This window comes from Neodiprion fabricii, chromosome 5 (assembly GCF_021155785.1).
Source record: "Neodiprion fabricii isolate iyNeoFabr1 chromosome 5, iyNeoFabr1.1, whole genome shotgun sequence".
Lineage (NCBI taxonomy): Eukaryota > Metazoa > Arthropoda > Insecta > Hymenoptera > Diprionidae > Neodiprion > Neodiprion fabricii.
In genome coordinates, this window is record NC_060243.1 from 10,364,491 (window position 1) to 10,382,502 (window position 18,012).

Sequence of the window (18,012 nt, forward strand, 5' to 3'; positions counted from 1 at the left end):
ACTCTTTTCTTGCATATCTCAGATTTTCTTACGATTCATGTGTCAAAACATTAACGCTAAATCATCTATTCCTCGTTTACTTCGAGCTGCTGTATTGACGCAACGTTTTTCACGAATTTGAATCAGTTTACAGTTTTAAACTTTGTGCAGTTACTACAGATCGGGAGAAACGAAGGTGCTGAAATTTTAATGCATTCCTCTAAAAGTTTGTTTACTTTGAAAACTTGATGTTTTGTTCTTAAAATGTGTAAGATAACCTTGGGAAAAAGAAATCGATCTCCGATAATTTGAACTAATTTGGAGTATTAATTTGGGTGATTCAACGTTACAAGTGAGCAAAAATAATTTCATCGGTTTCGTTGCAGTAGGTAAAAATTTATTTCCTACCATCACGAAGGAAGCAGAAACGACCAAGCATTGAAAATTTTGAATATTTCGCGCGAGTTGATTATAAAAAAAGAAAACGTGTCAATGAGTTGAGAACGTCGTAACCGCGATGAAGTCTATATTTTGAATAATGTATACTCGTAACATTCTGTAACGAACTATGAAAGTCGAGTCGTTGAAAGATATGCTTTGACGCGTATGTTAACACAGACATGGACTGACAGAGGAAAAATAAAGAACGTTCAGACAATTCACTGAAAATTCAGTCAATCCTGTAGAACAAACTCCCAATTTCAGCAGACTTGAGATCAGATGTTTTTCCCGTGAAATCAGTATGGCTGCTGTTGGTGCTAGTCTCGCCTGGCCGTATTATCGGCATAAATACACTTTTGAAGTGCGTAAGAATCGAGTGAAATAATTCCCGTCAAGGACGCTGCAAAGACCGATCGAGCACTAGCCTAACGAAATAATTGGACCGCACCCATTATTACAGACTCTGAACGTCGTCGTGTATACGTACACGTTACTTGCGCGGTAGAAATTACACGCCGCAAGTGCAATAATAGATACATTATCCACGTTATAAACGCGTGCATTAATTTCTCTGGATAATAAATCGCCTCGCAAAAAAATAAAAAGACGTCGTTCCGTATGACGACAGTTGCAAAAAGTTCGAAAACTGCGATCAAGACGTTCGATTAGGCCTCTCTGAGTCACCGTCTCTAAATTTATTCAAATTACTTATTAATATATTTTCAACCCCGAGTTTCTCGCCTATTACATAAAACGTGTGTGGGTGAACGATATTGCAAAAAACGGGATACACGATGCGATTGTTTCAGCAATCATCACTGTGTCTCGTGAGTGAAGAAACTGGCAAACTGTTTTTAGTCTTCTCCACGTTCTAACCGATATTCGAACTGTAATTTTTTGATGTCTTTACCGATCACTGATTCGCAATCATGAGACCGTTTGGCAAATTATTTGTTCTCGCATGTGGTTATCAAGTCTCGGAATTGTTTGAGAATTTTCACAATAGAGGCTTGAGCGCGAAGATACGATGTGAATCGCTACTGAGCCTGACTCAACTCATTGATATGTGCATCAGAAACGAAAGCATGGCGTACTCTATGCCACTCGAACGCTTTCACGAGCGTTAATGAATTTCATGCCTTACACATTGTCACACATTATTGCCACACATCGTTGCATTGGCGTGGGAAATGATCGTGATTGACTTTTTCTTAATAATCAATAACCGTTTGTTAGAATAATTGTTTCTACTTCTGCCTGCCACGTATCAATTCCTCTTAAATTCCATTCAATGGCGATGTGAAATAATAATTATGTCTCCCGTGGTGCAAGTACCAATTGTAAAAAAAATTGGTTTCAGACAAATCGGTCACAGTACCATCTTCTTGTTAATATCCAAGAGCTCGTCATTCGGTTTCTTCGAAATTTTAAGCCGAAATAATCCGTGTAAATAAAACGGTATCTCCCGTCTATGGACAACGGCACAAATCTTCGCCTCATTCTGAGGATCACAACCGCATCTTGCCCTTATGCGGGTGTTGCGGTCGCACATCTGAAGCCCATTACTTTTGCCGCTTTGGTGGCATCCATGTGCTGCGCGGTAAGGCGGTGAACGTACATATTTTTTCGAGTAACAAAGAACGGTGGAAAAGATCGAACAGCCGAGGCGTAAAAAACAAAAAAAGGAAAGTGGTTTGCCAAGAATATACCCAAATGCATTTGACCGCTTGGAGGAATACACTTAAAAGTGAAAGAAGATGCGAGTGATGAGCGTTTTAGAGAGATAACTTGGGTTGCGTGGTTCGGGGAATTTGAAATACTGGTAAAAAGGTTCAGCAGCGAACGTTTTAGATTGCGGCAATTAATTCCCAGCTTCCAAACCCTTCTTTTTCACCTCTCTGTAATATGTCTGTGTCACGGAGAGCCGCGGCGTGTGCGTGTTGATAAAAATTGCCGCGTATGCTGCCGACGTTGTGAATGTATGCAACATTATAACGTACACAGAGAAAAAATTCATTTGTTACAGTAACTAGAAAAATTGAGTAAAACAGGTATCGTTAAAAAAACTGTTTGAATATTGTTGGAATTACGAAAAACGAGCTACGCGTAACCATTTTGCGCTATCGTCGATCCTTTTTTGGTAATTGCAACGCAAAATTAGTCTGTTCGGTTTACTCTACTTTTTTAGTTAAACAAGGCTTTAACGTCAATTTATTGTGGCACAAGCGTTAAATTTTCGCAACAGTTACAAGAAAATATGGTAACAGTGATCGTAATGAGAAAGAATAGTAACGGATACCAGACTTTCCGGTAACAGGTAGAAAACTAATTTTCATTTTTTACCCAGAACTGTATTTTCCGATTGTGGTAAAAAATGAAAATAGTTAAGGACTGAGCGGTAACCGGAAGTAAAAATTTCTCTCAGTGTACACTCACGGGTGATGAGAGAAAATATTCGATAACCTATACGTCTCGGCATTTCACGGAGTATATCAAGTGACGTACCGTTATATCAGTTTCCCCCAAGTGTTACCCCGCACTTTAAATCACCGTTTCGGCTAGAATTTCCATTACCCTTGTCCGTAGCCTTTCTGATTACGTATCAAATTACATAGAGACAAACAAGCAGGTTTAATACTGGCATCTTATCCATGCTATGGAATTACGGGTATTCCTTACATCCATCACGATGATTACGGGGTATCCGCATTTCTTTAAGAGAAAATTGCAAATCCTCTATACATTTATTCTCAAGATTAGAACTATCCAAGTTCAGATACCTGACCTCGCGCGCGTATCCCGACGGCTGCAATCTGTGCATCACCGTTTCGCAAATTTTTTCCATCGTCACTCTGCAAATCATCTTTGTATAAATTGAACGCCACGCGGTAATCCCTTATCTACGAAAACCAGCAGACATATTCAGAAAGAAACGCAGAATTTGGTAGTGAAAAAACGATCACGTCTTTAGAAATGTCACCAGCAGAGCGATTCGTATATCCTAACAGAATTAGACACTCTATACGGTCTAACAGATTCATCGTAGGCAAGAATGTCCGTGACGCTTGTGGGGTAAATGCAGGAAACGGAATGCGTTAAAAGCTCTCCGCACGACCGGAAGTGGCGCACGGGCATCTGTTCGAACTAGTGGACGGAGAGCTTGGAGGCACAGGCACAAGTCTAATTTCTCGAGGGATAAGTCACTCCGGCAGAAGTTTGATCCCGTTGCACCGTCTCGCAGATGATGACGATTCGTCGACTTCGCTGTAATATTTAAACTGCAGTTTCAAACCGGTGAACAACTCGCAGCAATTGTTTGCAAAGCGGACTGCATCCGCTTGGTCTAAACCAGACCCATTTCCGTCGCAGCATACCGTACGACACGGAAATTTCAGAATAGGAAATAACAGATGGCAAACTATGATCTGGTAATCATAGCTTCTCGCGGTACCTGCTCTAGGCTGAACCGAATTTCCTCTCGGTATATTGCAGGAGGGAAACGATATTCCGAAACTGTGATTTTCAACCCCGGTAGACGAAATCACGCAGGAGTTCGATAGGGTTTCGAATGTTATCGTCGTTTGCCGCGATGTCAGTTTCAGGCTTTCGCGAGTTCTCGTCCTTCGAGCATGGCGTGTCCTGCAAAGTCTTACCTTATGGATCGCGTCGCGATGTCCGATTTTCACTGCACTCTTGAACGATTGAAAGAGAAATTTCTCGTACAACGTATCGCGGTGTGGTTGAACCGAAATATTTTCGCGAATCGTGCGGGAAAATTCTAACCGTTGAATAGCAAGTCCAACGATAAACGAGGGGCTGTATTTTGAATGTTAATCTCTACTCACCTATGGATTTGCAGGCATTGGGGTGTAGCGACTTGCTGCCGAGGTAAATGATGGCCATGAGAAGGTCGGCCAGCATCAGGCAGACAACATGCTGCGTCTGGCACCGCCAATGGAGGACATGGTGGGCTGTTGGCAACAGCCATCCGGCTGCGAGGGTGGCCGCCAGGAATACAACGCTGATCAGGAATCCGACCGCATATAGAGTGAAGTGTGGGCTAGTTTCCTCGTCGATTGCAGACCTGTAATTAGGACGTTAAGCGCTCGTCAGATTTTATTACTCATTTCCTAGACTAGATCAAGATACGAAGTACGTACAGCAGGCAGTGGTAATTGGTAGGACATCTGACCATACTGGGACAATAATTTTCAAATATCATAAAAGTAGAAGAATTCGTTACTATGTAAAATTGGCCAAGTAATTTTTTTCACAGGAGAAAGGACTTCTGTAGCAAAAAGTTGCTAGATTCTATTAACGTTACTTTTGGAACATTACACGACATTTTTAAGAACCTTTCGGTGATGTAATTTCGCTAGGAAAAATCAGAGCTTGTAAAAAGTTAAACTGTGATAAAACAAAAAAAAAAACGATTTTACTGAAAGTTCAATCGTATAAGTTTGTTCGTTAATGTTCAAGAAATGGTAACACGGTGAAGCAAAACTTGAAATAATAAGAAACCTGAACCCAATTAATTACTAATTCTCGTATCATTTCGTGGATAATATGATTTTTTTTAAAAACACCAACTCTGCAGTAAAAGTTAAAACAAGGTTGGACGATTATGTTTTCCCTGAATAAAAAACATCCTGTGAATTTATCGAAGTAGCGCGTTAGCAAAATGCTTATGCGATACAAAAATCAGTGTCTTCGATTCGAATAAATACGGGTATCATAAAATTCACTAAAGGCTGAAGAAGCTTGACACGGTCGAAGTTATGCCAATTGTAAATATATACATTTTGTTAAATGAGTAATAACATGCGGGTCAGCCCGTCGCGGAGGATCAAACGAGAAAATAGTGTACAATCCTTGAAAAGTTAATATACTGGGACGCCGCACAAAGTAGCGTAAATAACTCGCCGCAAACCGAGATAACGGAATCGCTATAATTGAGAAAATAATGTTCATCGGGCGGGAAAATAGGATCTGCATAAAAATTGTATATACATGCAGATTCCCGTGTGTCAAGTCGCATGAAATTTCATAAAGATATGCAAGGTATAGGAGGTTTAATACCCAGCACGAATCCCATATTGTCATGTTTCAGAAGCTATCGCAAGTCAAGACCGTCATGACCAAAAATGTTTCATCATTTAGCAGGCAATCAAAATTCTAGCCTTATACACGGGTAGAAATTTTGCAACTCCATCGTCTCAGCGAATTCTGCTGAAGCGACAGAATTTATAGTTATAGTAACTCGAGAAAGAAATATTGTTGACCTCGATATGTTGACGGTACATCTCGTTGCTGCGCCAGAGGATTCGCTTTTTCCTTTTAGAAAATGACGATTGCATTCCGAGTTCCGGAGAAACTGATAGGCTTGCTTGTTTCGATGAGGATGGATAGAAAAATGTAATAGAAGTGGTGCGGTTTCAAACATCTATGGTAAAAATTGGGATATCGTCTTGTATTTGGCAGTTCGATTGTAGCACTGGAGCAGTGCATGGCGGTTTTAAATCCGTGGAGCAATTGATTGTACTAAAGTTGATCGATCGAGCTGAATACTTGATTGGAAAGCGTGTATAAAGATTAATAGGATATCGTAAAGCAGAACGCAGTTAACCTCACAGAGCGAGATAACGACGAGATATGAAACTGGTTGGTGCAGCAAGGGATTGCGGCGCTTTGAAGGGGTCGTTGATGATCAGTTTGGATCAGCGAACGTTAGAGGAAAGTTGCGTGATTGATTATGCCGGAGGAAAGAAAATGATACGTGGAGGGATTTTAACGATCTTTTGATTGATCCATACGCCATCGCCTGCGTGCCAGAAAGAATTAACGTCTCTCTCTCTCTCTCTCTCTTTTTTATTTTATCTCCGTTATATTTATTGTACGACACGTCCTCGAGCAGCGTGTTAAAGTTGTTCGTAGAAGAGTTTGCGAACGATAATGCGAAAGCAAGTATTTCAATTAATTTCCATGCAGGTCAAGTGGGACGTTACCAAGCCATTAATTGCATAGCTAATAATTGTCATAGGCGAGCATTGATCCTTTTCACAAGTTGCCCTGTCGAACGGGAGATTTATCCGGTAGCGTAGCGCTTTTGGGAATCAACTGTAGCATACAAAACCGGTTGAAAATCAGTTTTTAACATCATTAGAGTATCAGAATCATCAAGTTAAAAGTGATCCAGGTTCAAAACATGTCAAAAATTTCTTGCATAATTGATTTTTTTTAGGATTATCTCATGTGAATCAGATGCTTCCATGAAATTGAAAGTATGTATGGATACATTATCTTCAAAATACGTTTTTTCCAATGACATATCCACAGATCGTCGATCGATTTTCTATTGTTTCAACAGATAATTTATATACATCTACAATATACGTAAATTTTTTTCGCTGAAACCGAAAGTAGAGTCGGGAACTTCAATATTAAAAGAGATTGTCTAATTAACAAGAAAGCCTCATTTAACGGGAATCGAAAAATTGATCGAAGATAAAAATAAACGAGGTTGAAATTTGTGACGTGGACGAAACGATGTATTTTTAGAAGAAGTCTTTCTGTATCAAAAATTTAACACCTTCAAAGTTATTCAACATTTTATTACTAACTTCAACTTTGTCGAGAAAAAAACAAAAGAGAAATAAAACTAAACTACAAATACCGCAATAATACGAGAACGAATGATGCGTCGAAAAATGTTCAAAATTTATTTACTAAGCCTGCACGGTGCTAGTAAAACAATAATTATCGTGCTGTTTGTTGTTTTCTTATTTCTTGTCGGTGTTGCAGTACGTATACCGATGACTTTGCAGATCGCGGTTCGCCTGCTCTTGACGAATGTACGCAGGCACGCAAGTTTTGACAGGTGAAAGCCGAACCGTTGTATTATTGTACAACAACGTACGTTGGTTCCTCGTACAAAGTACGCAAGTTTATATTTCCGACATTCGACATGTTCAAAGGCGCGCGATTGATATACACATAAAGCATTTTACCCGATTCGCAAGGTGAGTCTAAGGATGTGGTCTTCTTCTTTTCGCGTGTATAACGTATCCTATTAGATCTGCAGACACGTCGGTTTGTTATCGCTAATATTTTTGGATTCAGCCTTTGCGTAGGAAGTGTAACGAATTTAACCTCATCTCTTTCGTTGATCGCGATGCTCCAACATACACAGGTATAACAACACGATACTCGGAACCATACTGAAATTATTTTTAAAATACGCAGAATAAGAGGTGCCGTCAGCTAATCCTGCTTTCTCGGAATGTTTGGATTCGGAAGAATGTGGGGGAGAAATAAAATAATTTATTACCGTATACGTGTACACAATATCGGTAAGAATAACCGTCGATCCCGGTTTTAAGTGGGTCGCTACACGTTGAACATACATAGTAGGTACAATGTATATACCGTGTCTTCCGATCTCGATGTTGTAAAACCCAGAATATAATCAAATGGTTGCGAACTTCGCTGTAACTGTATCGTGTAGCTGTTTTGAAAATCATCGATCGAGATCTGTTCGACGATCGCTGTTTGCGAAGATCATATAATATCAACACTAATTGCTTGTTTCAATTCCAAAGTCTATACCCCTCGTATAGTATTTGAATTGTGAAATACATATATATTATACCTGATATGTAATCTACCCGATGTATTTATGATTTTCAATGATTGGCGTTGCGTTTTTGCAAATTTTCTGAAAGCTTTAATGGTACTAAAATTTACGAGGTAGGATTATCGCAATTAACATTGCAACGAATGTGTAGGTGAAAAAATACTTTTAACGTTATTGATTCGGCCGATTTTTATGTTGGTGGGAATTTAAATTCGACGAGGAAAAATCAAACTCTTAAAGCGAGGTTGTCGATACCTTTATTCAAATATCCAAGACAATTTCACTGAGATATTGACGGTACGAATTTTCTCCCAAGTTCTGCCGTTATGCTAGAACGATGCGTAAGGTCCTGTATGTACCTTTCGCGAAAGTGTTTCGTAGCATTGGTGCTACGTTTACTTTCTTTTCTGATGTTATCTGAGATTACAGAGTAACGGTTTCTGAACTGCTCGGCAGTAACGGATACTAACGATTTTCCAAATGGCCGATATAATCAAAAATGAATCGGTCAGTTCTTTCACATCAATGACATTTGATGTAAAGCGAATTACGTAAGGACGTCACGTTTTCAGAAATGAGAATCAAGGGTTCGCTTTGATTTACCGATTTCCGATTCTCTTTCATTTCAAATTTACTAACCGAGTGAAATATCACTTATTTTGTCTTTCATCACGATGCGAAAATTTCGCAGTCAGTGCAATTCTACATGCGACGCCAAACAAAACTATCCGAAAACTTCTTGGTTTTATGCGAAAATGATTCCAAGAAATGTATTCCTGCGATAAGAGGTAATTCAATCGTATGAATAGATGGCTTGGTACTATTGTTGCTCGGTACAACAAATCTTTTTTTGGACATTTGTATTTTTATGCGGTATTATCACATCAGTGACGCGTATGTGGCTGAAGTTAGTAACGTTAACGTAACGAAACATCAATTTTAGAATGACTTTCGAGGAGTTTGTTTCGTAAAATACGAGTATATTTTATTTACGATGGTTTACTAGATTTCAGACATTTCCAAAGATGCGAAGCAACGCTCTTTCCTAAACAAGCATCGTTACAGTAACGTTACTAACTTCGTACTCATTGATTCGCAGAGACTTTCAAAATAGTCAAAATAAGTGACGTTTGACGTGGTTTGATGCAGACTAGAACCCGTTACAATATCCTATTTCTCAAAGGAATGACTTAAAACCTGTTCTGTGGTGATACCAAAACAGTCTCTCTCTGTAATCGATTTCGATCCCGACCCCCTTTGAACAGACAACTTACAAATAGGGTTGTCAGAAAACATATAAAACACACCGCGGAAGTCGTAAAACCCTTCGCATATTCCGACTTTTTGTTCACCACGTTATACAAGTTTCATATTTCCCGAATCAGCTCGATCTTGGAAATTACCATATATCGCCAGGCTTTATTCAACCGCTGTGCAATCCCTACAAGAATAAAACATGACATGTTCTTCTCTCCTTTCAGACTTCTGAATTCGAGCCACGTGTCTTGTCTTCGAGTATGTGTGCGTATGCTATCAACATTAAATACATCCCACTAAAATATGGATCCTTTTAAAATTCTCGGTAGAAATTTCGTCACCAAACATCAGATAGTCTGAAGATTCTTCACCAAAAATCTTGTGTCGGATTGACCGAAGTCTTTGATACTGGCAAAGCTGGAACTGGAAGTAAAGCTTGCCAAATTATAGGCAATACTTTCAAAGAATCTTGTACGACAAAACTTACTATTTTAATTATTTTAATTATCCTAGCATCAGCTTTATCGGATACTCTAGTGAAATAAATTCTGATGGAAAATCAACTACGGATTACAGAGGACTTATTACGTCTTACATACGAGTATTCTATGTAATAAAGAATATAAATACTCTAGCTGGAAACATTCTTCAGGTCTTTGATATTCTGATGTATATCTACAGGCCGTCTTTATTCGTATCATTAATAGCTTCGTATAATATTATAGTATACTAATGATATGCTTTTTGGCAAATGAGAATTTTCAAGACGAATGTTTCGGATGAAACAAGGATGTACAGTCGGATCGATAAAGTGGTTTGAATGGAAACATGACAAAACAAAGGCACAGAATATCTCGCTCAAGCTTATCTAGCTGTATATAACTGAAAAAGTCTTCCGTGACACGGTAAAAACTTTCTAAAATCTAAATTTCGAATTGTATTAAAAACTTCAGAGAAATAACATTATTCTATCGCTTATTTCTGAAAAAGTGTCGATTATTCTGACTTTGCTGACAACACTTTTTACAGCCGAAATTCAGTGCATACAAATTTTCTTTCCGGATCGCAGGGATTATTTCAAAATCATTTTCAATTTCGTGAGGTTGAGTTCCACTTTTTACACGTGTGTTTGGTCACGCATTTGCTGCATCAAAATTATCAGCGGACTGTAACGTACGACCTCTACATCCTTAAAAGCTCTCGAAATCGCAAAATAAACACACGATTTCAATGATTGAGTATTTGAATGAATTTTTTTTATTTCATATTCTTGTAGATTGGAAAGAAATATTTTGGACGTATTTTTTATTTTCCGATTGAATCCAAATTGCCATTAATATAACAGATTGAAAACTATAACATTGTGACGTCACCCATGTTAAGATATATCTATATATTTTAAAATCAGTGAAATTCAATCACCTGTAACGTGAAAAATTATGATTTTTAACGAAAAACAAAAAATACGTCCTCGTTATTTTGGCTTGCACTGCATTGTGCACCCCTAAAACCGAAAAAAAACAATTTCACTCGAATACTCAATTCCCAGCCTCACTATTCGCTGAGATCACCGGTACCGATTTGCAACAAAAATACCGGTCAAATTTTACCCAACGCTCCGTGACTCACCTGACTTTAGCGTGTTCGGTACAGGCGATAACCTTGACCGATTTCATATCGTAAGTTTTCTCGATGCAAAACTGTCCCGGCGGGATGTTGAGATGATCGAAAATCAGAGTCCCGTTTTCCATGATGTGTGCATCATCCACGTCACCGATCACCGAATAATTTCCCACATGATCGCAGTTTGGGAAATCCAGTATAATATCGTAACTGGTAGCGTTCGGTATCGCGAAAGTGTCGGGTGGCGAGCCTTCCGGCATTAGGGCGCACTGAGATTTATCCTCGTGCAAAGTGGCCTCGCTTCCGCAGCACTGGAAGACCATCGGCTTCAGTTCCTCCTTCATCCTGCATAGAAGCAACGCCTCGTTTTCGGCGCAGTATTGGTCGGGCTCGTAGGCATTTCCGGTACCACTGTTCAGGATCAGGAGACCGTTGTCGAAGAAGATGAACGGCTGGGTCTTCGAGTTCGGATAGAAGCTCAGGACCCTGTCGACTCCGCAGTGCGGACGCGTGTTCTCTCGGATATCCCAGTCGTCCGGTATTGGGATTTGCCCTCGGCTCGAAAGCGAGAATATCAAAGGTTGCCACATCGCCGTTGTCGGTACGCACCTGCCGACTTCGCCCTTCGACCCTTCGACCAACGTCTCGCCGGATCGGCAGCACCTTGGAATCGCGGTCCGTATCTTTTCCACGCTCGGCTCCGACGAAACGATCGTCGAAATCGCGATCAGGACGACGAGCGAGGTGAGGAGGCCCATTTTGGTCGGTGGAATCCTTGCGATCACTTTCACTGAACACCACCGTCACTTTTTTCAGCTCCGATTCCGCCACTCACTTGATTCTGTTCGTGAAGGGTGAGGGGGTTGGGATTTCAACCCTTGCCGATGATTTTTTACCTCGTTCAATATTCTACTCGCAGATCTGCCCACGCTAGTTTTAGTTGTCCGAGGGTAATTTCGCGGTTTTAAATAAGCCCGGTGTCGAGGGGAGTACGGAAATCGTTCGACGCACGACGTTACCGCAAAGAAGTTTCGGAGTCACTAAACCGAAGGGATCCGAAACACGCGGGTAACGTCCGACCGGTCGCTTGGCAGCGTGGTTTCGAGATGCGCGCGCATACTTTCGCCCCCCCACCACAAGCCTTTGGAGGCGTGTGACTGAGTAGAGAGAGATTCAAACAAACGGTAAAACCGCTTGTCGACGCCGGCCCGAGTTCTGAAGAACGGGGTAGAAGCCCTGTGGCTGCGCTGGAGAACGCCCAACAAGGCAACAATGCGTACTCGCACGGAAACTGAGAGATGCATTCTATTGATTGTCGTAGAATTTCACAATTTCCGGAAGCGGAAGGAAATGCGAAAATCGGCCGCACAGAATTTTCGAAATGTACAAACTCTGGGTATCTGAAATTCGAAATTTAGAAATATCAAGCCGAAATGAAAAATTGCCTGAATTAATCGAAACATAGCGCGCCGAAATTTACAATCGGTAAGGATTTTCAAACCACAAAATGTAAACCGTCTGAGCTTTCTACGATTTTAATCTTTCTATATTTTGATCCCCACCCCTTTTCTTTAATTCTAAAAGTTATTGTTCACATTCCTTGGAGAAGTTTTCAGTAATGACTAAACTATAATGCGTTATAACTGGAAAAACGATGGATTCCATTCGTTTAATTCGATTGAGTAATAATAACTTGAAGTTTGTTTTAGTCTAAGAATGGTTTGTTTCCTTCGCACCAGGTTCAGGTGACGGTGATAAGTTTATCTCTTTTTCATGAAATTCGAATAATATGCATCGAGGACCCAAGCAGTTTTCGTTCAGCTATATTTTAATTTGGCCTGTAAATGTTTGAGCAACGAGAACAACCAATTTTCTGTAGAGTCTAGACCGAATTATTGCTTTAACTACATATTTAATCAATTAACTCCATATTTTTCGCAACGTACTTTGGTTTGCCGTTATCGTGAAATTTTTTTCACTGGAACATTTCGATAATTGCAGCGGCTGACAGCTGAAATTTCATCCCCATAAAATATCGATACTACCGAATTACTCATTTCAATAATCATTCGTCATTTTGTTTTTGATAACAAACAATGCTTTGGACAACGCAACTTTGGTGAATAATTACAGGTCTTTAGAGAGCAGAAATTTGAACGGTTCACACTGGATTTTCACCATTTTTCTCACACTTCGCAATTGAAAAACATTTTTTTCGTAGGTCAAATCAAATTCAAGTTTCAGATAATATTCGAAATATTTCAGAGAGTAAAATATAAGATGAACGATTATTATTATTGTATTCTTACGTGGTTAATATTGTGGCCAACGTCCAACGGCTATGTCAATAGCGTCTGTCTGCCTCTTGAATTTACTAAAGACTTGGGATACCAGTTGGAAATATCAAACTTGTGGACTTTGTGACACGAATCTAATGCATGCAATGGAAGCGTCTCTTGCTGATATTGAAGAAAGTCACTTGCAGTAAAGATAACAGTAGGGGTTTAAATAAGCTATATACTCAATGTCATCAACATGAATTCTTGATATTCGATATCGCTTGCATTGCTGTCATTGCCACCATGGTTAGGAATGTCAAAAGTTCTGCGAAGACGGTAAATATCAACAAGAAAATATGGTCATAATATTGATGTAATCAGTAAAATGAAACAAGATTTCAGTGTTAAATTGAGTATAGAATTTTACATTTCTCATATAACGGAGTTTAGTTTAGTTCAGTTTAGTACTTTCGTAATACAATAATGCAATATAATAATAACATGTAGATTTTGTTTGAATTTTCATGATTGATTACTGTATTATATATACTCATTGAAACGAGGATTTTTCCAGACACTTATTATCACATTTTCAAACACTTTTCTTGCAGGGTTGACAGTAACAATAACTTGAAAAATATCAGGATTAAAAATATTTAAAAAAAAATAACAAAAAATCAAAATCTCTGTAGTATCAATATCTCACACGGTTTAGATATCGGTAATAAATGTTTCACATGTTGAAATACAAGCGTATAATTACGTACAGCAATATCGATATTCGTTTGAGCGGGGAATTATTCTACCAATTTCTCGGTCTTGTTCAAAATTCTGACGCTCTGAAATAATGGATTGATTATTGGGCTCAATAAAAAGACTGATGGATCTGATGTAGGATGAATTTCATGCACACAGAGAAAAAAGATTTATTGGGCGAAATGAATATTCTTTCACTGAACTAACTACGGCAGTTCTGGACCGCGAAATAAACACTAATTTGAGGCCGAAAAATTATTCAGTTGATGAATATATATTTGATTACATCGATTCAGGAATCGGTCATTTCAAACGACTTTTTCTTCAACTCGATTTTAGTCCACGCAAATTAGATCAAAAACAGGTAAATAGAAGAAATAATTTATAAAGAGTTCAAATTTGGTGTACGAGCTCGTGATATAAGCGGAAACAAATGTCCGAAAAGTTGGGTGCATCATCCCCTAAATTGAGAAAAACAACACCCAGCAGGTACTTTTTTTTGGGTTTTTCAATTTTTCCAACGAACCGTTGCTCGAACGGGTAGAAAGTATACAGATCAAAATGTTTATCATAAAATTTTACATAAACTATGTTCTATTGACTTTTTAGCTAATACTCACTTAACTCTCACAATTAGCGCTTAAAGTGGGGGGTAGTTTACAATGCGCAGTCAAAAATTAGCTTAAACTATTTTTTTACAGCAAATATCACGAAAACGGTTTGTTTGGCGAAAAAAATTAATCCGAACGAACTTGTGGCGTGGAATCTCATCTTCAAAATGAATATTTTTTTTTTTTTTATAATAAATTTGAGGTGTTTTTTCTCTTGTTGTTTTGCGAACATATGTTTGCTATTTTAATCTATTTTTAATTTTTTCTACAATTTGGTGATTTTTATGTATTACAACGTACTTTTCAGATATTTTTGTCATTATCTTCTTCGACCATCGGAACTAAATCTTACGGAAAAAAAAAACACTTTTATAAGTTTTTTCAACGCAATCAATTCATTTTATTGAAATAGCGAATAAATTTGAAAATTCCTTTACAACCAATTGTTCTTAGGTCTAAATCATATTTTCAGCATCAAACTCTTCGAGATCTTCATCGGTTGTTGAGTTGAAACAAGCTTGTCCATGGCATGAGGAGCACGTATATAAAAAATTTAATATAGATTAAAATAGCAAACATATGTTCGCAAAACAACAAGAGAAAAAACATCTCAAATTGATTGTAAAAAAAATTTAAAAATATTCATTTTGAAGATGAGATTACACGCTACAAGTTCGTTCGTATTAATTTTTTTCAACAAACAAACCGTTTTCGTGATATTTGTTGTAAAAAAATAGTTTAAGCCAATTTTTGACTGCGCGCTGTAAACTACCTCCTACTTTAAACGCTAATTGTGAGAGTTAAGTGCGAATTAGCTAAAAAGTCAATAGAACATAGTTTATGTAAAATTTTATGATAAACATTTTGATCTGTATACTTTTTACCCGTTCGAGCAACGGTTCGTTAGAAAAATTGAAAAACCCAAAAAAAAGTACCTTCTGGGGGTTGTTTTTCTCAATTTAGGGGATGATGCACCCAACTTTTCGGATATTTGTTTCTGCTTATATCAGGAGCTCGTACACCAAATTTGAACTCTTTTTAAATTATTTCTCCTAAAAATGCTAATTTGCGTGAACTATTTGTAGCTGCTCTGCATTGATGGAATATTTGATCGACTTGATTGGTATATTTGATTATTTGTACCATATGACGTTTCAGTTTAAAGAAAAAAGAACAGGAGACGCGAAAAATCTATCAGTTCTGTGAATCTACAAAGAAACGTTTGAATTTGCCAAATAAGTAATCCCAGAGAACACAAGATTGTAAAATTTAAAATTGAAAATTTTCTTAAAAATAAAAATGAAATCCGCATTGTAATTAACACAACTGAAACTTACCAACCACGTTACCTATACGCCAACTATTGATAATTAGTTGTATGTCGAAGAATGAGCGTCTTGGATTTTTTTTAACGCCATACTCTAAACGCATGACCTACAAATGTCAAAGTCGTACACTTATAACCACTACGCTAAACTATCGCTTAAAGGCTGGATGACTCTTCCTTATTTATTTTGAGCCATACACATACTCACAATTATATGTATTAAACGGATTTGTTTACTACATATACTACTCAACTAAATCCGAATTGTCAAATATTATAATGTTCATTTGATTGAAAAACACGTTTGTTGATTCAATTGCTTCCCTCAACTAGATTATTTATTACACTTAAATCAATCACTTACCATGTTAAACTAAATCATTCACCGAATTCAACTGAATTCGAGTGGCTGAATAATCTGTAATCCAGTTAATTCGAGCACGCGTTAATTGATTCAATTAGGTTTCCCCACTAAATCATTTTCCACACCCAACTAAATGCGATTTATCAAATATATTATTCGTTTACTAAACTCAACCACATTATCAAGTTTACTCAACTATATTGGATTTGTCAACTGTGCTTTCATTTATTTGATTGAAACATTAACCGGCCTGAGTCAAGTAACTCCCTCAACTATGTAAATCGTTTACTAAGCTGAACTACACAGAAATTGTTTTAGAAATTTTCTTTTTTTTTCAGTTGATCTAAATTCACGCTGGTCCATTCAAATAAAGAACGAGAAAAGTAATATTTTATACGTGAGATTTGAACAATCCAGTGTCAACTTTTGGGCTGATACAGTTGACTCACACACGCTCATCCCTATATCTATATGCGCACACTCATGTACATTGCGCAGAGACTGGCCGTGGCAACATCGCAACGTCCAACAAGGAACAAGAAGAATTTAAGGTTACATACATCCCGGCGACCGCTCATCTGAATTCATGAAGGTTGCTCGACCTAACAAGAGACCTGCTTTTGTTCTAAAATTTTAACGCATGCACGTTAGACCATTCTATCGATAAATAGTCAATCTGTACATTGGAACCTAGCTTCTGAAGAATGTATGTATTAGTGTACACTTATGTACACCGGACGCAATCTCTCAGAGTGCAACGTTGCCAAAACGTTTCGCTCTCGGCCGTCGCACGAGAGAATTCGTCGTGGATATCGAACTTTTTCTACATCTACCGATAAACGCTATGAGTAAAAAGTTGGTGGTTTTTTTTTTTTTTTCTGGGCAAATTTCTAATTTTTTCTTTCTGCCACATTTTCGTTTTTCATCAGATTAGCACGGACGAGTCAAATGCAATAACAAAAACATCCGCGTTTTATTGGCTCGGTACAGTGAATGTGTTACGAGTGCTGGCTTCAAGCGTGATTTTTTCGCAAATGTTTCAGACAATCGTGTTACAAGTTTGTAAAAAGGTGCATCGATATACAAATTAAGAGTAAACAAAATTTCAGCTACATTACGCGGTACCGAGTTTACCGTAGTAATTTTTTTCCGTTTCCAGTAATCAGTTATCTACTGTCAACAATCGAATCAACTACGTGTAATAGGCCAAGAATTGGTCTCGCATTTCCATTGTCATCATAATATTAAGATCATGTAGTACTCCTACCTTTACCGACCAAGCAAACTGACACTTTTTCTTCCTGTATTAAATGAAAAAACGAACCGAGGGGGTTCGAATTTCAACGGTGCATTGCTCTGTTGTAGCAGAATTCAGGAAAGCTAATCTTATCATGAAAATCATTTAAAAAATGTGTAGCTTTTTGACAAGTGTTACTATTCCCACATTTCCCGCATTTCAGGAGCCGCTAAATGCATAGCTGAGATACGTTGCGCTATTCCGGAAAGAATGAGGAGTAAAAGGAACCATTGTGCCACTGTTCTCATACAATGTTTAGGTCGCTAGACTAGAACTAAGAATTACAATAATTTTGTAAACAAAAGGTGCTCTAACGATCAGGTGGGCACTCGGGCACACATTTTTTTGACGATTTCCGGGACATGAGTAACTTTCCTGAAATCCGCTACAAAAGTTGAAATCGGAAACCCGTTTCGTTCGTTTGTTTATTTAATATAGGAAGAAA

The 18,012-nt window shown here is 38.1% G+C and overlaps 1 protein-coding gene across 1 annotated transcript in view; it reads right to left on the reverse strand.

Moving 5' to 3' along the window:
• LOC124182667 (probable G-protein coupled receptor Mth-like 1) overlaps positions 1-11,963 on the reverse strand; it is a 110,028-nt gene extending 98,065 nt beyond the window's left edge. Inside the window, exons 1-2 of the mRNA XM_046570208.1 lie at positions 10,940-11,963; positions 4,266-4,504 (exon numbers count right to left, since the gene is read on the reverse strand). Of these exons, the coding sequence (XP_046426164.1) occupies positions 4,266-4,504; positions 10,940-11,691 (991 nt within the window). The 5' untranslated portion in view covers positions 11,692-11,963. The remainder of the gene's footprint in view (positions 1-4,265; positions 4,505-10,939) is intronic.
• Between the last annotated feature and the right edge of the window lie 6,049 nt (positions 11,964-18,012).